The 24,267-nt window shown below is 35.7% G+C and overlaps 3 protein-coding genes across 3 annotated transcripts; 1 reads left to right on the forward strand and 2 right to left on the reverse strand.

The window, feature by feature from the left end:
* Window positions 1-8,784: 8,784 nt before the first annotated feature.
* LOC132179622 (Reticulon family protein) lies at window positions 8,785-13,099 on the reverse strand. The gene is made up of 6 exons (XM_059592363.2): window positions 12,934-13,099; window positions 12,534-12,714; window positions 11,992-12,133; window positions 11,825-11,894; window positions 11,574-11,743; window positions 8,785-9,641 (listed from the first exon to the last, which is right to left on the reverse strand). The coding sequence occupies exons 1-5, from the start codon at window positions 12,989-12,991 to the stop codon at window positions 11,574-11,576; spliced, it is 621 nt and encodes a 206-aa protein (XP_059448346.1). The 5' UTR covers window positions 12,992-13,099; the 3' UTR covers window positions 8,785-9,641.
* Window positions 13,100-13,869: 770 nt separating this feature from the next.
* LOC132178555 (PRKR-interacting protein) lies at window positions 13,870-17,738 on the reverse strand. Its single transcript, XM_059590998.2, has 2 exons — window positions 17,365-17,738; window positions 13,870-14,526 (listed from the first exon to the last, which is right to left on the reverse strand). The coding sequence occupies exons 1-2, from the start codon at window positions 17,575-17,577 to the stop codon at window positions 14,251-14,253; spliced, it is 489 nt and encodes a 162-aa protein (XP_059446981.2). The 5' UTR covers window positions 17,578-17,738; the 3' UTR covers window positions 13,870-14,250.
* A 2,017-nt stretch (window positions 17,739-19,755) lies between these two features.
* On the forward strand, window positions 19,756-22,617 carry LOC132178554 (uncharacterized). The gene is made up of 2 exons (XM_059590997.2): window positions 19,756-20,768; window positions 21,926-22,617. The coding sequence occupies exons 1-2, from the start codon at window positions 19,995-19,997 to the stop codon at window positions 22,139-22,141; spliced, it is 990 nt and encodes a 329-aa protein (XP_059446980.1). The 5' UTR covers window positions 19,756-19,994; the 3' UTR covers window positions 22,142-22,617.
* Window positions 22,618-24,267: the final 1,650 nt, after the last annotated feature.

Raw genomic sequence — 24,267 nt, forward strand, 5'->3', positions numbered from 1 at the left:
CCCGAAGGACGAACTCCTTTGTTTTGCTTTCCATTATAAACTCATATTTACTATTCTAAGTTTTGATTGAGTGATGTGAGATGTGTTAGCTTGTACCGCTTCGAAAATTAATTGACCGATAATTAATTTCATAGTTCATCTCTAAGCCTTATTCCGCGAGGAACAAAACTTAAGGGTCTCTACTTCTCAAAAAGAGAATACTAATTAAACAGCGGAAACATTAAGACTATATCAATATTAATCACTTGTTCTTTTACGTAAGCTTTTTGTCAAGAGTCACATTAATTTCGTAAAAAATTTACAGCTAATAGCTAAGGACATTACTTGAACCAAGAGGGATTATACTATAGTATTTTCATATTTCCAATAGCTACAATTCTTACCAATCAAAAAAACTCTTTTTGAATAAGCAGTTTGTATTTTAAAGGTTTCAAGCTCTTCATTTGTGATGATGATTCAAGGCCTTAAACCCAATAGATAGCTTTGTAATAAACATCCAAAATAAAAAATATTTGTTTTGAACCTATAACTTCTTTCAAAACATTGTTTGAATGCAGGCTTTGTTCTAATATGTTGTGACTATTGGATGATGCCCCTTAGATGAATACCTCTCTACTTATTCTCTTACATAAGTTTTATAATATAGTTAACTTGTGTCAAGAGTCACACATTGTAAAAAAAAACTTGCAAAACCTTATTCTCCTAACTAAAGACATTACTTGCAGAGAACACCAAATTGAAAGAATAACTTCATATATAGAAGTTAATTAGGGAAAAAAAAAGAATCAAACAAACAAACTTCATAGAAGTTGCTTTTTTAGACCAAAAAAAAAAAAAAAAAGTGCGTTAATAATATGCACCAGATAACCACGCCTTTGCTAGGGCGGACCTTTTTGGGTATATAATCAAAGTCGACAGTGGAGTTACGGGAACAACTTTTTTGGATATAATATGAGCATTTGAAGAAGGATAAATTCAATATCAATTTTAGAATTAAGAATTTCCCTGAACAAGTCTATGTAAATTGTAGGGGATACAAAAACGACAACGAGGGCGTGCGAAGCCTGGTAAATAGTTAAAGGTTAAACAGTTTTGATGAAAGGAAAATGAAACATGGTATAGTTATGAATGAAATGAATTCTCAAAGTTTACATGATATTTTGCATTTGCAATATATTTATAGAGTTTAACCTCAAGGCACCATAATGCATGTTATGACTGGTCTCATATGTTCATATGGATAGTAGGGCAACCACACCAAAAGATCGACACACGAAGGTGTGGGCTAACAATTGGGTAGCTTTCACTTAGGGAAGTCTTCCATCTCGGTAACTCTTCCCGGTGAAAATAGGATGACCCTATAGGGTCGTTCAGGACAAGTCAACGTGAGTCACTCATGATTTAAGACAAACAAAATTGGGTGAAGAGATAAAACATATACGACAGTTTACAAAAGAACAATAAAATTAAGGAAGTTTTTTTAAACTAAAAATATCATTGGCTTTACTCGTGATATTTTTTTTTTATGATCATGTGACTTCTTTCATCTTCTAAAGCAGGTTATGTTTAAGAATTTCTTCTACCTGCAAATGCAATATGTATTTACAAATTACATTTACAAAAAGTGCAATGATTGCAGTATAACTTTAAAAGATATTAAAGTCATGAGGTTCATATGGTGCAATAAGGAAGAAAGGATACTTTGGTTTTTTGTACATTTTACTCTAAATTCTAGCATGTTGTATATTTTAGAGAGGTTGTCGATCAACATGTAATCGCTGGATTTATGGTTTCAATGTTGTCGATCAACAAAGATAATGGTTTCAATGTTTCAATGGTTTCAATGTTGTCAACATATATATATATATATATATGTACTATATTTCAAGGATTAAATCTTGCGGCTTTTGAATTGTAAGGAAGCAATATCGATCGATCAACTGAGTGTCTATGGTCCTAAAGACACTTACTTTTCAAGTCTTGGACATATATAAGTCTTAAAAATCATAGCTTTAACACAAAACCCCTCAAGTTTTTAACTTTTCTGCCCATTTACATCCTTAAAAAAATAATAACTCACACAAAGGTGGTGGTGTGTGTGCGTGATATTGCACTGTCCAAACCCGACGACAACTTATCTAACCATATATTTTTATATATGTGGTATAAAAAGTCACAACCTGTTATAATGAAGCCCTAATGATTTTCCAAGTTTTGGAAGTATTATGTTTGGATGCATGCAGTCTGACATCGATCGATCGATCGGTTGTTTGTACCATTATATCAGTGATTGTAGATAAGGTTGCTAACGTGGCATCCATCGATCACCTGAATTTGGGTAGTTTAGGGTGAAATGCTTCAATGCATTCTGTGGACCATCTCCCCACCATCTTCTCTCTTTAATTTTATTTATTTATTTATTTTAGAATCAAAAAGTTAAAGGGAGAAGATGGTGGGGAGATGGTCCACAGAATGCATTGAAGCATCCCTCGTAGTTTAGGTATTTATGAATAAGTTTTTATTATTTTCTAGGTCTTTGCCTACTTTAGGGTTTCTATTATTTATTTCATGTTTCATGTTTCATATATACTACTAGTTTTCTTTAATTAGTGATATTCTTCACCTACAAACATTATTCTCCTAAATTAATATTTTCATTTAATTACTATTAACCATTCATGTTATATATATATATATATATATATATATATATATATATATACACATTACCATGTGTTTTGTTTGGGGTATTACACATTGTATTGTTAAATTTTGTTTTTTCTTTAACAGTATCTAATTTTTTTAAATAGTTAAGCAACCGTCAATAGTTGTAAAGGAAAAGATAGTTTAAAAAAGAGAAATGATAAAAATCATTTTTTTTAACCATCTTTTAACTATTTTCTTATAATGAATGGGTGAATATACCATTAAATTTCTATTAGTTTTATTTTATAAAATATTATGAATTATATACTGTGATCATTGGAATTTCAAATGAATAGAGGCTATTAAGGTACTTTGACAATTTATGTAAAAATAATTGATTTTATTTTGCTTAACCAACTTTCTCATTACTACTAACTTTTTTCTTTACGTATTTTCTTTTTGATGTTAGGTATTTTCTAGGGTCTTGTAGATTCCTTTTATTCAAATGTCTCTTCATAATTGTAATTGAAAATATATGACTCCAACCTACACCTAGAAAGAATGGGGTTGAATAGATGTATGCAAATAATATGAAAAATTAAAAATAACGAATTATACAACCAATCATTCACCAAAATACGTAAAACAGTGACACAAATATTGTGGTGACGAAGAGAAAACCTTTTAGTGAACTTTCTAAAAATAAAATTTCTCCGGAACAACCAAACCCAAAAAATCAATCAATTATAAAAGAATAAATATTACAAAAAGTTCACACTTACAAAACCTTTGCAATTGACACTCCCTTGCATAAGATAAGCGACCCACTTGATTTCTGCAGTAATAGCCCTTTCCAGAACATCTACACAATTCTTCTACTTGATTTCCTTTACCAGAACTCTGGTAGACTTCAGTTGTTTATGATCAGTGATGAAAGCACAACCTTTAACTCCAAGAGAGACTAACCCTAATGCTCAATATCTTAAACGCTCTCTTTACGAAGACCCGCCCTAGACCTATTAGGGACCTCGTCGGGATCTATCTGGGACTTGACCGGGACTAGCCCAGGACCCAACCGAACCTGCTCGGGACCCGCCTAAGACCTGCTCGGGACTTGACCGAGACTCGCGCAGGACCCCCTCGGGAACCAATCGAACCTGCTCGGGACCCGCCCAGGACCTGCCCAAGACTTGCCCAGGACCCCGCTAGGACATGCCCGAGACTTGACCTGGACTCGCCCAAGACCCCTTTGGGGCATAACCGAACCTGCTCGGGACCTGACCGAACCTGCCAAGGACCCCACTCGGGACCCAACTGGACTTGCCTGAGACCCACCCAGGACTTAACTGAGACCTTCTCGGGACCTCGCTAGGACTTGCCAAGGACCTGCCCGGGAGCCCGTCGGAACTCGCCGGGACTTTCCCCGAGACTAGACCGGATCTACTACTCCATACATGTTGTTGTAGTGCCCCAAATAATTACTAGATTGTGTAGAAGGGTTAACGGGCTTACCCGGTTCATTAAGAATTATTGGAAGAGAAATTTTTGGACTCTTGGATCTAACTGAACGTTTGATGGGGGAGACCACCGAACATTTGATTAAAGGGACCATCGAACGTTTGACAGAGGACCACCGAATATTCGTTGACCACTCTTAAAACCACTAGGTAATGACCAGATGTTCGACCTACAACCCTAGAACCACTATGCAATAGTACACTGAACGTTCGATCATAGACCACCGAACTTTCGATGACCAGTAGAACTGTCACAACACTTTAACTTTTTCAACCCTATAAATACCCCATCCCTCACCCATTTAAGTTTCATTCTGCCTTTGTTGCCCTGGGAAAACCATGCTTGAGTATATGTGTGAGTTTTGGAAGAAAGGGAGAGTTCTCTTGAAGGCATTGCTTTAAGGAGGTAACCTTCTACACCTAGCTTGTTATTCACTTAGTTGTTATGTTGTTCAAGTTCTTTTCATAATCTAGCTTGTAAGTTTTGAGCTTGTGGTTATGTTATTGGCTTCAATCTTAGTTTAAAAGCATTGAAATTTTGACGATGTTAGACGTAGTTTTTTTTGTATGGGAACGTTATTTTGGGCCAGAAGTCTGTTAAGGATCTTATTATGACCTTAGAACTTACTTAGAAGTGATTAAAAGGCTGCTTGGTTCGAAATGAGTTTTCTGTCCAGCATCAAACGTTCAAGGTTAAGGGCAAACGTTTGAGGTTGAAGCCAAACGTTCGAGCTATTTTGTCCAAATGTTCAATGGTCACGCAAAAAGTCTGTTTTGAATATGTTTAGGTATAGGAGTCATCTTAGCTCGAATCTAGAACTAATGTAGGATTTTTCATAGATTACGAGTGTGTGGAAACTTCAAAGGAGTTTGTAGAGGAGCTATACGATCCAAGTGAATACAAACTTACATGAATACTTGATTGTTATTTTCCCGCATTGCACGACTATTTTATGTATACCAAACATGCATCTTTACAACTCTCATGAAATACTTTTTGATATACTATGAACTCTATTTTGTGAAAACGTGTGTTGATTAAACAAGATAATGAATATGGTGAGATCTGTCAAAGCATGTATGTAAAAGACGGACAAAATCAATTGCATTATTTGACATGGTACATCGGTACGTATGGGATAACGGTCATGGGGCTTATTATACAAGTTAACTATATGGTCAAATGTGTGTGTGTGTGAACATAGGTGAGAGGAGAGAGAATATCAAGTTTAGTTTTATGGTTATAATAAGGCATCGGATCGCTATAGTAGAACCCAATACGTTGGGGTTTAACTGTAGCAGCCAATGGTTTAATGAAGCACATAAGGACTCTGCTGAGATGGTGTTTTTGTGGCTTTCTTGCAATTTTCCCTTCATTTAGGGAAGGGAACCAGTTATAGGGACTTTGCTGGAAATGCTCTAACAGCATGTATTTCACACCAATAATTTATAAATAAGCTACTAATTACTTCATGATTCTAATTCTTTAATCTAAAGATAACATATATTTACACTTGCACAAGCATTTTTAACAACCGGTACAGCCAGTAATTTAATTCAAAATGGCTTTAATTACCCTACTTCCTAAATATAATATTTTTACTCAACAAGGGTAACAATATTTTCAGCAACAAGTTTATTATTTTAAATATAATATCATTACATTCTTCTATGTTTACTACCAACATATTAGGGTAATAATAACTAATAAGAATACAAGAGATTCATAAACATATATAAGTTAAATTATTTTCACATAAATACTTAATAAGTAATAAAGTGAACAAAATCACAAATTTTGGTTCGGTGTAGTCATTGAATCTGCCCTTTTTAACAAATTAAATTGACAAGCTTTCCTTATATAAAGGTGCATTATTTGCACATTAAATCTCCATGGATAATACCATAAACCGAAAATACATCAACTATAACACCTACTAATCAAAAATTATTCTAAAAATCAAATCCAACAATCATTAATTTTTTTATGACTTCACAAAAGGATTTTTCAGACGTTTCTCCATGCTGTCAAATTCTATAAAAAAATTACGAAGTCCATTAGAGTGCCATGTTAGAACCAATAAAATCACTACACGTGTCTTTATTACGAAGTTCATTGATGGTGTCTGTTTGATACAGATCTAAGTTTTAAACCTGATATTCAGTCATAGGTTAGCGGATACTGTGTTTTGGTTGATTTGGTCTGTTGTTGATGACTGTATCTTTAGCTTCGGCTATGATTTATTTCAGAGCTTTTTGCTCTGTTTGTAAGAGCTTTAGGCTCGCAACTTTTATCAATGAATGAGTATGATATATTTCAAAAAAAAAAAAAAAAATCACTACACGTGTCATTCATAATTATAATTAATGATTTTTTTTATGATTAATTGATGAAAAGAGACAATTGAGACAATGTTGTGACACTTCTAATAATTGTTAAATAACTCGTAACATTAACCCCAATTAAGATATGATAGTTTTATTTAATTGAATTGTTAAATAATTTTTAACATTATTATGTATATATATTTATTTTGTGATTTGAGAATGTTTTAAATAGAATATATTAAAAAGTATTGAAAGAAGAGAGTCCAACATGAGAAAAAGAGAAAGTTAACTCGGCATTTATAAAAGGCCCAACCGATATAAAGCAATGCTTGAGTTTATGCACTTAAATCAATGCAGTAAATTTTGTTCTTCAATTCCTGGAGAGTGGCTGTCTCAAATTAGCTTGGAGATATTGGACTTCTCACATTGCCCAACCCTTTTACAATCTATCTTTTACATTTCAATGCCCATGTCATTTAGTATCCATCTTCAATTTGTTATCGTTTGTTCGTATATTCCCTCGTTATAAATTCATAAGCAAGCAAACACTTTACTCTCAATAACTACAAGGAAAGTCCTACTTGTTCATGTGGAGAATTGAAGACAGTTCTCGAGTATTATTTGCAACAATACACATCCCAATTTCTCTTGGGGCTTAATGATACATGTTCGCATATTAGGGGTCAAATTCTGTTATTTGATCATCTACCTCCTATGAATAAATTTTTTTTCCCTTGTTCTTCAAGAAGAGCGTCAATGTGAAGTATTATCTTCGGCTCTTGCAGTGATAACTAAAGCAGCACGTCTAGCCCAACACAATTTTGGAAGATCTTTTGTGCGAAAAGATAGGTCTACTTGTAGCCACTGACGAGTTGGCAATACATTAGAGAAGTGTTAGAGACTGCACTTTTATCCTCCAAGTTATAAATTCACCACGAACAAATCAATATGATCTTTTCTCCAAGATGACAGGCAATCCAACTTCAAAATTCAACCCGACATTTTGTGGAGAGAGCTTGTGAAAAGTCAGTAAATTTCTATATGGTTTCCTCCACTATCTCAACACGTTATGTTTCTACAATATTTAATTCATTTTGAACAAAGAACTTGCTTTTACCACATATAGAAACCACATAACAAGGAATGCTAAAGAATTAGATTGAGTCATCAAATGAAAATATAACATTAAACGGGAAACGAAAAGTGAAGAAGGTAACTGTTTTAAGGTTTGATATAAAATTTTAAAGCATGAAGTACTTGTTCTTTTAAACCATATAAATGAATACCAAGTTCTTAAATAGCATATAGTCATATGTAAATCAACAAAATGAAAAGGAAGCATTATTGATATGATATCTATAATTCATGCTACTTGCATGGGGAGTGAGTTTGTCACAAACAAAATGCTGGCCAAGAATAGAACAATGAATATCAAAATAGGTTCAAAATAGAAGCGTGACATTCAAGTGAACGAAACGGTGTGTTGGAATTCTGTTCAGCACATGTTTTTGCTCTATAGTCTTCAATTTTATTTTTTAAATTACTCAATCTTCTTATTTCATAGTTTTGTGTAAATAGTTCTACCTATTAACAATACCATCTGACTTTTGGGTAAATATAATTTAATTCATCATTTGCATTTTTCTCACTTTTAGGTGAAGCAATAATTGTATATAATGTTCATTGACCATTGATATAAAATATTTATGATTAAGAGCTGGTGAAAAATTATATTTATTTCTTGCAAAATTAAACATTTAAATCATTTTTTCCTTTATCAGAAATGTTATTTTTAACCTTTGTATTATAGGAAGAGATTCTTCAGATTCAAGAGTGAAGCTTATACATATATAAAAGAAGGAAAAACAGGTTTATATATATATATAACAGGTTTTTTTTTTTTTTTTTTTTTGTGGTGGGCATTTTGAAACTCCTCATATATGATATATACATTAGAATAAGAAAGACATGTTATTTTAGAACTTGCACAGAAATGTTAGATTGTTGAAAGCTAAATGCTAGAGTCCATACCATATTATTTAGAAGGTTGTCCATTTCATGTAAGTTATGATTTACATATGGATCTTACAAATTCAGTGGTTAATTTAAATAGAAAAAGAAAAAGATGAAGATGAATGAGAAATAAAGAAATAGCATTTTTCAAATTATTAACGTCGTTCTATTATTAACACACCCCCAAACATTCTTGGACATCTTGATGGATGTTTAACGTCAGTCAGATATTTAGACATCATGTTGGATGTTCTTCAAAATAAAACAGTACACTGATAAAAATCAAGAAAAAATAATGAATAAAAATAGATTGGGCACGCAATTTATTGCATTAATGGGCTTCGTAAGGATGTAGATACATTCTAGACAATGTTACGAGCATAACAAGAATTTCAACTAGTTAGCTAAGTTTAGGTAAAGGTGATTGTTTGTTACATTGGACATAAAAGCGAGAGTCTTGGCTTAGAAACAAAGCAATTTAGCTACTGTGTAATTTACTCAAAAACTTTCTTCTGACTATCTTCTAATGTTGGCCCCACTTTTCCAACAGCAATTTAGTTTTTGATTATTCTTTTGCTCGAGCTGGTTACTATGAAGGCACTTGACCACTATGAGGAATACTCTGCAAAATTGTACAACCCTATTTGATCCTTCATATCTCCACCACAGAGACTTCTATGGTTCCACAGGGACAAATACAAATAAAATGATTTCATTGTCATCACAACTATAGGGAGAAGTACTGCACCAAGGATGCTAGGAAGTTTGAAAATTCTAGATTTCATTACCAAGCGGAAGTTTTACCCTCACAATAGTGCAATATGTCATCTACAGCAGATGAACACAGAAAGATAACCAGAAGGGTCAAGGAACAGTAGTCCAAAAATTATCAACTGTCTCCCCAGGAGAAGAAAAGAAAAACAGAGAAAACCAAAAACTGAAAAATTGAACACTCGAAAATGTGGTATTGTCAGACCTGCTCCTGAATGGTGGGAGATTGCTTTTGTTTTTTGAATCATGCTAACTGGCACTTAATATGACCTAACAGCATCCCGGCAAACAGAAATCTAAAAGACTTCATGTATTGAAAACCCATCTCTAACCTCCTAATCAAACTTTGCCAAACTACCCGATATCCTGCACCAAATATATATATATATATGCTTCAGTATATTTTCAAAAGAGTAGCCAAAAGCTAACATAACAACTCAAATTACACAAGATTTCTACTCAATTTCTACTCAAGTACAAAGATAAAATGGAGGTCACTAGTTCGAATTTTCCTCCCCCCTCTTATGCAAACATGTCAAAAAAAAAAAAGTACAAAGATAAAACTAGAGGTACTGGTATATGAAAAGATCAGTATGATGCAATAGCGGAAAAGAATACAAAAGGTCTTCATGCAAGACACGAGACAACAACACTAAATGCCCCTTTATTTTCAGTTGAATGCAAACATTAAACACAAAACAAGACAGACACCAAACACAGCATGCTTGTCATTATATTGTATAATACCGTTTGGTGCTGAATTGTCTTCTCAGAAGGCCAGAAATTATTTGGGACAACACACTTAATAAAACATCATAGCAGTCATCGAAAATCAATGTATCCTATTCTTTTTCCTTCTTTTTTTTTTTAATGCAAAAGTAGGATCAATCCATCATAATTTATTATGCGCTAAACAAGAAAATAGATTTAAGGAGGGCCCTGTAATAAGAAACCACTTCAAACTGAATGGCAACTCGCTAATTAGTATTCAATACAATTGTCCTAGATAGAAATTGTAGTCCTACACATTACCTGTATACCAGAAATTTGCTATCACAAACAGACTTACACCCCCAAGCAATAAAACCACCTCTACTGAACCTCACTAATGAAAAGTTATCTATATGGTAAGGGAGCACAAACTACCAATTGAGCAGCAACCATCTTAATCATCTAATCTAGAAAACCCCGGACAACTTATCATATATATCAATAAACGAATTTCAAATGTTGTCTACAATACATGCAAAAATATCATAATGATGCTGCCTTGTAATTATTATTAACATCCTTAATTTAGGTTCTAAATTGCATCAAAACCATAACTGAGATTCAAAGTTTGAATAAATAAAAAAAATTGTTTCACTACCAAGCCTTCTGTGACAAGCTAATGTCTACAAACGGTGGTTGTTTCAATCAAGATTGTAAGAAATGATTTACTGATGCATGACCTTTCTATGAAGAATAATAACGATAGGTATGATTGTAATTTTTTCAATGCCACATTTATAGAACCTAATTGCGTTATTAGAAAGAAAAGTTGTAGACGTGATAAGTAAATTGCATAATCATTCTGAACCTGTGATCAACTCTTACAACACAGAGTTGACCTTCCAAGTCCAATGTTCTAAATCAATATCAGAATTCAATTATCACGCCAAGTATAATCCTTAATCTTAAATTAATTTGAGATATTACGAGCATTAAATACTCCAAAAACGTGAAAGTTCACATTAATAAACACAATTCAAGAAACTCTTACAAAACTAGATAACACATTCAGTTAGCAGATATCAAACATTGAGCTTAGAGTTTTTTTTTTTTTTTTTTTTTGATATATCCACACAAGGGAAGGGGGAAAAGGGATTCGAACTAGTGACCTACACTTCATGAGGCGTGGTCCACTACCGATTGAGCTACCCCTTTAAGGACTTGAGCCTAGAGTTTTTATATTTGATATATAAACAAATCTACTAGGTTCTATAAAGGCGATAGAAGACAAAACGAATATACGTAAGGGAACCTAAATGTTGTATTTAGTGATAGACTTCTCAAAACCAAAGATAATATTTTGATTGAGTGTATCACCGTCCCATTACAGGTAATTTCATATTTCTAGTAAGATCGTAGCAAATAATGTGCTGCAAGTTATTTCAATCCATGCTGCTGTAATTCTATCTTAGCACCAAATTTTTAAAACACATATGACTAAATTAATGAAATGCATGCCAAGTAGAATTTGCAAAGATTATGGTAAGCATATGACAATGCCAAGTCAGAGAGAGAGATTATGTTTACCTACTGTGTCTTCTTTTCCTTGTTTAAAGATATTGGAATCTTTTTTAGAAGGTTATCATCAATTTTCCTATACTGCATCTGTAAGATTCCAAGCACTACACACAGCTGCTCATTAATATGGTCCTGGAACTTGTCATAAACCACAGGAACTGAAAGACTAAGAAGAACCCCTGCAGAAATTAAATTGAACGGTCAAGCAGTCTTTCAAGGATGACACATTTTATTAAATAATGGGCAGCAAAGCAACTCACCAATAAAGACCAGAGTAATGAAGTTGAAGAGACCGCCAATAAAAGATGCTATCCACAAGCCAATAGCAACCTGAAAACAAAAACCACTAAAGTAAATAAATCAAATTTCTCAAAGGAAAAAAAAAAAAAAGAGGAAGAAGTCATGGAGTCATAACAAAAGCACCAACCTTAAGGAAAAGTTTTAAATTCCGCCCAACCGCAATGTCCCGTGCGATTGACAATGCAGGATTGATCCACACTTGCATCGCACCAGCAGCCTTCGCAACAAACTCCTCAGAAATTTCCAAGTCAGGAATGGGAGGCAGAGGCCTAAATAAATCACACAGCACAAAGCAAATTTCATTTATCCCAAACAAAATCCCATAAACTTTGAATTTTCCATCTCGGTAATTCAAGGTCCAGAGCATATATCACAATAAATTGTTCCAAAGAAACCCAGATTTTGGGAAAATTTGGGTCAAAATGCTTCAAAATTTCCATTTTTTTTTTTTCACTTGTTTTCTCAATATGTAATTAAACCAACATATCATCCATCAACATGGTTCCTATGAATCTTGACCCTAATCTCTTCATTACAAAAGGGTTTAACAAAATATTCATAGCTAATCTCTTCACTACCTAGATTTGTCAATTTCCTGAAAATCAAACAGAACCCCACCAAGAAAACAGCAATGACCAAAGTAATCTTATGCATAAAAGGGGAAAATACCTATTGAGAAGAGAAGCAGATTTTGCCCAGAAAAAGAGAATGACAACAAGGAGCAATAGAACATTTGCCACAAATGATAGAGGATTATATCCCGCCACTTGGAAGAGGCACCACAAGGTCGTGGTAGAGATCAGCCCCACAACCCCTCCATACCAATTCTTCCACAGCAGCACATCAGCAACTACCATTATCAAAAACCCAAATCCACAAAATCAATAAATTAATAACTGATTAACTAATTAGTTGATTAATCATTACATTTCATAAAATACACCAAACTTTAGCTATATGAGGAATCCGATTCATCGACGAACACATAATATACATATAAATACATACACATGTATTTATACGCACCTACATATATGTATATATGAATTCATAGATTCAAAGGGAGAACCTGAGCCACCGCCGAGAGCCTGGTGAACGTTTATGCGACGAGGAGGGTTCGATTCCATGGCGCGAATCTTAGGGTTTCACAGAGAGAGAGAGAGAAGGAAATGTGATGTTGGCAGGGCAAATATGTCTCTGTACAAAGAAGGGCTCGAAGTCTGTTAACCGTTTCCTCACTGTGCTATTTAGAAATGCAAATACACCTACCAAGGCTACCATTATATAGGTGGAGATGATGCGGCGAGAGTTATTACAGCGGCCAAGACTTGAATGTTCGCTTTGTTTTCGCATGCCCCAAAATGATTGCTTGATTTTGTTCCCGCATGCTTCCTTTTCCACGTGGCGTTGCTGCAATTAATAACGCTTTCTTTATTAATTAAATATATATTTTTTTATTAATATAAACTTTTAAGATAGATAGTGATTTAAAAATTATTATTGAAAAATAATACGTGCTTAAAATTTAAAGATAAAAAATAAAATATTACTTTATGTAGAAGTAATTCTTAGATAAAAAGCTTGGAGGCCATGAATTTGAGTCAATGGGGCAATTTTAATACCAATTGCAAATCATATAGCAATCGAAAAAGTGAGTGTCTTGTGCACCATGGGAATAGGCATTGAGGTGTCTAATGATGCAAAACTATTTGGCAAAAAAAAAAATAAAGGTAAAAGAGCTAAGTACATCCATAAAGGCAAAATTCTATCACCAGACAATTTTTTACGAAGAATCCTTCATTTGAGATAATATACATTTTATATTTGTTAAGATATAATATCAAAATGTTCGAAATAAATTTAGCTTGAATGGCCGCTTGTTTGGTGTGTAATAACACGAGGTCAGTTGTTTGAGTTTTCTCAATTACCTAATGCATGTTTATTGCAAGCATAATCGTGTATCTGGAGTTTTACTCGATAGGGATGGATCCCAAAGGGATTCTGCGTTGAAGGAGTTCCTTGTCATTAAAAAATAAAAATAATAAATAAAGATACAATGATGAGGATACCTCAAAAGTAGGATCTGCCAGTCCATTTATTTATATGGACATCTCAAACAAACAAAACTCAATCCATTATGTTCTACACAAGTCATCGACATTCCAATTGGGTAGAAGAGGCAGCAGTCCATCAGCAAGAAGGGTAGCAAATTTGTCTAATCGAACCAACCATTTCAGATTATCTGATCCACAAACGGCAAAAGAGTAGAATACAGAAACCGAAATCCAAAAGAAGTTAGCGTGCCCCATTGTCCTTTTACTTGAAGATGCTAATGTAAATCTTGAGCCAATACTTGAAAATAAGACTATGGTAGAAGCTTATTCATTCATTTTGCTGCCTCCTCACCATCATCAGAATCACCTTCATCATCCGAAGATTCTTCTTTATGATGATCTTCTACTCCTCCATTCAATTCGCTTTTCTTCCCCTTTTTCCTTTGCTTTTTCTTTTGTCGTTTCAAACGCTTCTTCGCTGTCCGTTCCTCAGCAGCTTTCATTCTTTCCTCCCTTCTCATATTGAATTCAGCCACTTCTTTTCTTCTTTGGTAGTCGACGTCCATCCTAGCAAGCCGATCTTGCTCTTTCCGTCTCATTTGACGATACTGTTGTAACAGCAATACAAGGGAAAACAGAATATGAGATATGTAAAACAATTTACCAGCTAGCATCTCCATCTAGTCATAACCAGTCACTCATCCACATGTCATGCAAAAAGTAAACAGATGAGAAAATAACAATAAGTAAACATTAAGTTTGTTTGGCAAAGCTTTTTGCCCAAGCTTTTTGATTTCTATGAAAAAAGTAAAAGTATTAACAATCAACCCAAAACACAAAATATTCAAAACTACTTTCACATTTATGTTAAATCAAAATACTTTCTCAAACAAAAAATAAAAAAGCACCCTCTAAAAGGTTTTGTAAAGTAAAGGTTCTCCAAGTAGCAGCGATCCCCACCCTTCATCACCAAAGTTGAAGCCCAAAGGCTACCAAATTGTTGCTAAATTACAAATGTTTAAAACACATTAAACCGATCAATATTTTTCTAGAGCCAAAAATGTCATTAGCCAATAGGTTAGGTTAGGCATTAAGAATGCTATAGAACATCACATCTAAATCAAAAGCTTAACAATTTATGGCGCTTCCAACTTTTGCCTGACTTCGACTGGTTATATACACACTTGTGTATATATTTATTTCTGAAAGAAAAGGAATCAGAAAATTAGTGTGCATCACAGATTTCCTAATCTATGACCTATTGGTCAGTATGGAGCTAGGTCCAATGCAGGCTAAAAAGCAAGTGATTCAAGTAACCTGAGAAAATAAGTACCAATCTACAGCCAGTTTGGTTCCAGGTTGACACACTAGAGAATTTAACAAACATTGAATTTTTTACTGTAAAAAATAACTAGTAACTGCAAAGAACAAGCCCTTCTACACAATCTGTATTCAAGAGGAATAACTTTGTAGCCAAATGCATCAATTTTTTTTTTTTTTTCTTTTTATTTTATTTTATTTTTTTTTTTTTCGGGTTAAGTTAAAACTTTTTTTTTTTTTAAATAGTAAAAAGAATCAAACAAAGTATTTTATAGGGTCCAAATAATTAGTATCAAGAATAAATACCAACTATGCTCAGTGACTTACAAATATTTTAACGAAATGCTTCTTGGTTGCAAGGTAGGAACTCTTTAACTTTTTAAAAAGTATCTAATATAGTTTCTTCAGAACATACTAAAGGAAGAAAGGTTATGCTACTCGCCATGCTTAAGTCTTTAACAAACCACCCCAGAATCAAGTTCTCCATTAAACTTAGGAATACCCATAATCCACATATAAGAGAAGATATAATGCCATGGCTTATAAGCAGCACAACAATAGACTAGGTGGTGACCAATGCTTCTTCGATCCTTGCACATGTTCAGGACTGCTGCTACCCAAGGACCAATAATTAAAGTTTACGGTGCTCTCCAAACCATGCGGGAAGGTCTCCCATCACATAGCTCAGCAACTTGATACAATTACAATAGTCCACATGGCAAGTGATCACCAGTTAAGCTTCACTCCATCCTGTAGTCCACACACACACCAACTCATACAAGGAGAGCACAGAGCCCAGATGACCTGCTTTGCCCATGTTCCCAGTGCCAAGTGTTCTGAAAAGCCTATACATGGCATAAATTTGCAATAAGAGCTTTTGTCTATCCCAAATTTAAACCCTTCAATCACCAAAAAAGATGGGGGGAACAACCCATTCATGGCACATTATTTCTTTTGATGGGTAAACACAATTCACATACCCACACTCCGATTGAAATCATGACTTTACCCTCCATCCTTGATTATGGGAGGCAGAGATACTTTCTGCTCCAAAGTGAATTAACAGCACTTAGAGCACTTGGTTCTCATCAATCATTTGCGACTCGGTTGCTGGTCTACTTTGTGAATCATGGATAGCTAGCACTTGAACATTGATTAGTAAAATTCCGAAAATTAAATTTCCTTAGGTAAATTCCAGCCTCTTTATCTAATTCAATAAATACTATCTTCCTCAATCACACCTTGAATTACACCAGGACAACCAAAAATATGTTCCATGTTTCCCTCGGTATATCCCCCCATTCATTCCATTCATTCATCACTATCAATCTCATTGATTGTGCCCATCATGGTGATATAATCATGAGCCAATACACTGATGGATCTCTTATACTAGATACACAACATAAAGTACTCAAACCCTTTCATTTAAGACATCAATGTAAATTAGAGAACCTTATTGGAATTCCCTACTTCTGCTCCAGCTTGACACCAGGCATACAACACCGATCTAGGGTTACAATAACAAATAAAATGATAGCAAATCTTACAAACATGTCTTCACTATTTCCACACTTTGGTAGATATCACCTGCTATTTTTTGCCTCCATTATCTAACCTTAGTTAGCATAATGCACCAAGGACCTACCAGCCAGCTCAGCTGCTCCTCATCTTCTACAAGTTTTTCTCCATACGTATAACTTCCTATACCAGAGGAGATGTCCTCCTCAGAACATCCAAGCATTCACATCAACCGTCGGAGAAAACCCAGTAAAATTCATAGACCAATCATATTTCGACATCGATATCTTTCTATTAGGATCACCATTTTGCCCGAGAGTTACTACTCATCTAATCACATAAATTCTTGCTAAGCCCTTTACACCCACATTAACAAGAATTCTGGGTGTGCCTCTAGATTACCAAAGCACTCTCTATAGCTCACACAACCAGTTTGTCACATGCAAATTTGGTACCTTCCCTCATACAAAGACATTATCTCCATATATGTATTCTACCAAACTCAACGACAAAGCAATAAAATTCACCAAATTCCCAAATCAGTAACAAAAAGCCCTATAATTAGAAAAATAAAACACTACACGCTTAAAGTTTGGAAATATTACCTGGTGGAAGTCTCCGGAGCCGGAACCGGCGGAGCTACCGGAGGTGTTGCTGACGCGGACCGGAACGTTGTCGAGGATCCGCCGGAGCTTGATCTCCAGGTCCTCCTCTTCCTCCTTGAATACAGGCGGCGTGTACTCGACAAGCGCCTTCGAGCCAGCCGATGGCTCCGGCTTGTTCACCACCTGAAGCTCCTTGGGCCTCCCCATCGACATGTTCGCCGTCCCAAAAAAAACCCCTAATTAGTTTTTTGACCCTCAAATTTGAAATTTTGTACTAGACGAAGAGCTTTGAATCATCGAGATTCGAGGGTTTGAGTATCTTTGGTTGGTTGTTCACTTGTTCTCGTGTGAATGGACATATGAATGGTTAATTACAAGAAAGTGCCCCGAGACTTCTACTAATTCAAAGTATCTCCACTGAATTTTTTTTTAAATTAATATTTCGCGCATTGCATAATATCTCCTTTGTGTCACTTTAGACAGATTTTATGAATTCATCTATTTTCTTTTCAAACAAAAAAAAAAAAAAAAAATGAATTCATCTATTTTGGAAATTTATGGCAATTAATTGACGATGCTGAATTATGTTGAAATCTTTTTAACAGTGGAGGGTGTCCAATGTAATAAGACTGGAGTGGAGCTCAATAAAACTGCTCATATACTCGTAAAGCTTTGCATTTTCTGCAGGAAATGTAGTAATTTACACAAAAGATACTCATCAATGTGTCAATAATACGGGGAAAATGGTAGAAAGACTTAAAATTACGACAAATAGATGTTTGTTTTAGCACAATGACTACAAAAATGACATTGGTATGAATAGAAATTTTCTCCAAGTCAGTTTGAAGGAACCCATTTAAAATAGTGTTGATACATTAAATTTTTAATATCATTAATAGCAATTTATTAACTTAGATTAAATTTAATGTGCGTTTTAAATGTTTATAAATACTTGTCATTATTTTAAATAGGTTGGAGAATATTTCCTTAAGGTTTGGAAGAAATTTATGTTCTTATGATATAGAGAGCCCTTACCATGCAGTCATGCCTTAAAAGTGGTGTTTTATAGCATCCAACCACCTTGTAACACTCCATCCATTTAAGAAAAATGCAAAAAATAAAACTGGGAACAAAAGCACCAGATCAATCTCGTCGTGGGTCTGGCCGGACCCCGGCATGGGTTTGGTGAGACCCATACCGTGGGTCTAGCCGGACCTCGATGTGGGTCTAGCGAGACCCACGAGCAGACCTATGAGAACCCACCAGAAAACTCACTTAATCCGCCGAAAAACCCACAAAAACCAACCTAAAAATCCCATTTCTAATGCCCAAAATCCATTTTTAATGCCTCAAAAATCATTTATAATACCTTAAAACTTGTTCATAATGTCACATAACTCGTTTTTTGATTCAAATCTAAAGCCTAGGGGTGGAAAGTTAACCGTTAAGGGATTTTATCACCCTAACGCCGGGGAAAATGACTATTAAATGGAAGATTCACTCTTTCTCTATTAAATGACAAGAAAAAGAAATGGGATAGGTTGTCGACAGGAAGGAAGAAATGGGAAAGAAGAAGAAATAATGAAAAATTTAGTGTTTTAGGTTGTAAGATAGTTTTGTGCATTTTGCTTATGTGACGGTTTGTGATTGGGGGCTGCAAAAGTTGGGTTTTAAGGCCCATCTGCATTGAAGTTAAATCCTATGATATATCAGGATTCCTAATAATTTTTAGAGTAATGTTAGGTATCATCTTTTTATCTTCCTAAAATTCTCATAAAGTTGATATGGCTTTTAAAATCACAATTAAATTTTATATGAATCATACTTGAATTTTGATTCAATAGTGATTTTGAGAGTCACATCAACTTTAGGAGAATTTTAGGAGGATAAAAAGATCGCATCTAACATTACTCTTTTTTTTTGAATCATTGTATACAAAATTTAAAATACTAATTATTATCTTTAATTAAATAATTTATCACACTATTTATTACCTTTAAAAATATTTTCCAGCTTCTAGTATTACGCTTTTAAAAGAAAAGAAAAAAGAAAAAAACCATTTTCAAATAAAGATTGGATTTTCTTTTTTAAATAAAGATTGAATTAGTTTTTCTTTTCATTTTCTAACAAGGAGTACTGTTATCCTAATCTATATAAATGGTCAATGCTATGACCATTTTTTATCCTTCCAAACCCCAAAATTGTCTGTAGAATTGGTATTTGTTTATTACACAAAATCAAATGATATTTATCTAAACCAAAATCTTAAGTTTTTTTAATTTGACCAAAATAAAAATCACTTTTCCCATTTTGTCTAATTTCCTCCCAGTAAAAGTAACCCTAAATTTCCTAATTCTTTGGAACCTTAATAATTAGCCAACCTTGTCAAAAGCGACAACCAAAAATCCTGACATGCTATAAGTTCAAAGCTCATCAACGACTACAAAACCCCTATGCCAATTGTCACTTGTTCCCCAAGCTCTCTTATCTCCAGCCCTCACCCTGACCTATCTGTGTATGGCAGCTAAATACCTAATTTTGACTTCAATCCGAAACCCTAATTTCCCAAGCCCTCGAAGCAACGAAATTCAATTTTTCCAAAGAAAATTCTTCTCAAACACCAAGTCTCCATGGCCACAGACGCCACGGCTAAGTTCCAAAACCCGGAATTTCGGCCGGTATCGCAGCCGCCGGACTTCCACCCGGAGCTCCCCGTCTCGGCCCACGACGGTCTCCACTTCTGGCAGTTTATGATCGCCGGTTCAATCGCCGGCATGGTCGAGCACATGGCCATGTACCCGGTCGACACCGTGAAGACCCACATGCAGGCTATGGGATCATGCCCGGTCAAGTCGGTCGGCGTCCGGCAAGCCCTCCGGTCCATTCTGAGATCCGAGGGTCCCGCCGGGCTCTACAGGGGAATCGGCGCAATGGGTCTCGGTGCCGGACCGGCCCACGCTGTATACTTTTCGGTCTACGAGGTGTGCAAGAAGTACTTCTCAAGTGGGAACCCAAACAACTCGGCGGCGCACGCCGTCTCGGGCGTATGCGCGACTGTGGCGAGCGATGCCGTTTTCACGCCAATGGATATGGTGAAGCAGAGGCTTCAGCTGAGCAATAGTCCCTATCGGGGTGTCTGGGATTGCGTGAAGAGGGTGTTGAAAGAGGAGGGGTTTAGAGCGTTCTACGCGTCGTATAGGACCACGGTGGTCATGAACGCACCGTTCACAGCCGTGCACTTTTCGACATATGAGGCGGCGAAGAAGGGGTTGATGGAGATCTCGCCAGAGAGTGCGAGCGATGAGCGGTTGGCCGTGCATGCCACCGCTGGTGCCGCTGCTGGGGCTTTGGCTGCGTTGGTGACCACGCCCCTAGATGTGGTCAAGACCCAATTGCAGTGTCAGGTATAATATTGGTTTCTTTTGTGGTTGCGGTGTGTGTTTGGTTTTTAAGGTTTTGTTCGTACTTGGGGCTTATCTTAGGCAGTGGTGTTGCCGGCATTAGTATATCTATGTTTGTAGCTTTTGAATTTTAAGGTAGGAACACAACTGTGCAGAAGCAACATGTATTGCTCTCTCTTAGAAATCTAATTTGAAAAATTTGTTGCACATGTTTAGCACTTCGATAAACAATTATGCATGAAAACAATTGCTTCCGGTTGATTTTTTAGGTAAGTACTCCATATGCAATATATGGCATACGTAAGAGGGATGTTGCATGCAGTGATTGTAAATTTTTTACCTTTTTTGCTAACGAACACAAGCTACTCATTGATCACTATTGGGAATGGATTGCGAGTCTTTACTTTGGAAAAGGATCCTCTCCATTTCATCCATTTAGTGCATTTAGGAGAGTAATATTGTCCATTTGTTTTTTTGGGCAAAATGTTTTGGACAAGTGTACGGTATACCCTCTTAATTGCACTAAATGGATGAAATGGAGAGGATCCATTCCCATCTTAATGTACGTAGATGTTACTGCTATTTTATACCTGAATTATACTTATCTTTACTAGGAATTGGGTAGTGATTGTTCCCCTGAAAGAATGGTTTTATTCAAAAGATTTTCATGCTTTACTGTGTACATGACTTTTGTGTTTGGTCATGAAATTTGATTTCTCAAATTAGCCATCATGGTGGAATGAAACTTTTGTAATTAAATTTCTTTCATGACCGAGTGGTAGTACACTTTCCATCTCTTGAGGAAGAAGCATGGAACAAAAGAACTAGAGTAATAAAGACAGGCACTAGTTACCTATTACAAATTCATTGATAGTGAAACTATAAAATTAAAAATTAAAAATCATTGATAGTGCTCATGAGGGCATCAAAATATTTGGTTCCAATGTCCTGCTCAATTATGAACTGTACCCTTCAACAATATTAGGAATAAAAATGAACAATTGGAAAAGAAAAAGGAAAAGAAAAGGGTTTTGAAAACCAACTATATATATATATTCATTGGTAAATGTTTATTACGTAATCTGTAATTTCTTGAGATGACCTGTGTGATGGTTAGTGACTAATCATTCAGGATGCATAACATTTAATTGGTTGTACAGGGTGTATGCGGCTGTGATAGATTTACAAGTGGCTCAATTGGGGATGTTCTTCAAACAATAGTTAAAAAGGATGGATACAGAGGACTCATGCGGGGATGGGTTCCACGGATGCTTTTCCATGCTCCTGCTGCAGCTATCTGCTGGTCTACATATGAAGCTGCAAAAACTTTCTTCCAAGAACTCAATGATAGCAGTAACACTGGAACTGGAACCTGAATAGCCTTCAAGAAAAAGGGCATTCTTTATCATACAGCTGCATCACAGATACCTCCTTTTGATTAACAACTAGAAGTCTGCTTCCCAGGAGGGATGAGCAAGCAAGACAAATAAGCATTTTTTCCCCAATAACCTGACCATGGTCTATTTCATAAGTGGAAGCAGTCAGAGTAATTGAGGAGTTTTGGAATTCGTTTGTATTGTACACTACTCGGTCAGTATAATTATCTTATTTATAAATGTTTTATTTTTCTTTTTACTAGTTTCCTTGATGAGAAAACACCACTTAAAATCATTACTGTGCTAGGAATTTTGCCTTAATTTTGGGTTTCATATTTTGTAAGGTTTAGTCAGATAAAAAAATTTAAGGGCGGCTGTTTACCATCACCAATTTTCTTGATCTGTGTCATTAGCTGACAGACTCTCATGATCTTGTTCATAAATTTCAGATATCTTGGTTGGCTGGTTTATATTTTTTTTTCTGAAATTCCTGTTTTATGTGCTTCCATATAATGATTATTGTTTTTGTTATAAATAGTTGATTGCTTATGGGTTCTTTCCGTCCTTGTCATAGAAATTGGTTGCCTTCAATATTTGGTTATGGCGCCTGGCAAAACCTATGCCTTCTTTTTGTTAGATGCATGTGGTTATTCTTTCCTTTTATCGGTCTCTTTCTCCTACATTTATGAGGTCAATGTGGAATTGCTTGGGTTTTTCCCCACAGGTTATTCCTTTGCTGATAATTAGAAGATTCATTTCGACTCAAATGATGTCAATATGTTTACTTTCATCACTGTCAACCTATATCCCCATTTGAGGCTTTTGAGTAAGGTATTGATTAGGGTGCAACTTGCTGCTTGGTCTTTTAGGGAGTGGTTCTTCCATCCCCTTCAGGATCACTAGACCAAAGAGGAGAATACATGCGAGAAACTGCTGTTATGCCCATAAATATTTCTTGCCTCCTAGGTAGGTTTTTCTTTTTTTGATAAGTAATAGTCAATCTTATTGAAAGCGTAAAGGCGCCCTCAAGTACACCGAGAGTATACAAAAGGATCACCTAGCTAGAAAGGGAAAAGCGATCAAGAAAATTGTCGTAACTAATCGACACCGGAAAAACATGTGCAACAGTCCAAAGGTGCAAAGTATGAAAGCAAGAGGATAATATGTCTTCCAATGACCCTTCCAAGTCCTCAAAACACCTATTATTTCTCTCCCTCCATAAACACCAAAAAAGCAAGTAGGCACCATCTTCTAAACCGCGGCACTCCCCCTCCTCCCTGAAGACCACCAACAGGCGAGTAAATCAGAAACCCGTTTCGGCATCATCCTAGACAACCCAAACCGACCAAAAAAGGCACTCCACAAAGCATAAGTTACCTCGCAATGCCGCTGACCAAACAAAGAAAATCGCCCTCAGAGGTGCTTGTGTTCGCCACACACTCTTCCAAGGGAATCGCCTCCCTTCAGTATGTGCCAAGGAAGCAAAGAGAAGCTTGACCTTGAAACGGCCTCTTTTGTAGGAGATCCACCACAACCTATCTTCACACCCTTATCTCACTCGTGCAGAATGCAACACCTGAAAAAAAGAGGCAAATACATCCACCTCCTAATCATGAGCCTCTCCAGAAAAACTAACATTCCACTGATTAGAGCCACCCAACACCTCCAAATGTGCCGCAACTGAGGTGTCTTTTGCACAAGTAATACTGAATAAACCTGAGAAAGCTATCTTGAGAGCCGTATCACCACACCACAAATTATGCCAGAATCGAACCCTAGTCCCATAACCCCCACCCCCAAAGTCCCACCCTTTGAAATTGTCCCACCCTTTCCTAATGTTCTTCCATAACCTCACCCCAAAAGTTCCTCCCGTCTCCATAGAGCACCACCCTCCCCATAAACTTCCAAACTTTGCATCCACCGCAACCCTCCACCAAGTATCTCTCTCCGATCCATATTGCCACAACCATTTCCTTAGCAAAGCATGATTGAACACCATTAAGTTCCTAATACCCAATCTGCCCTCCTTAATCGGAGTGCAAACCTTCGACCACTTCACCAGATGGTACTTGAATTCTTCGCCTAGCCCACCCTAAAAGAAATTCCGCTGTATCTTCTCAATGCGC

Source organism: Corylus avellana, chromosome 4 (assembly GCF_965113065.1).
Source record: "Corylus avellana chromosome 4, dhCorAvel1.hap1.2, whole genome shotgun sequence".
NCBI lineage: Eukaryota > Viridiplantae > Streptophyta > Magnoliopsida > Fagales > Betulaceae > Corylus > Corylus avellana.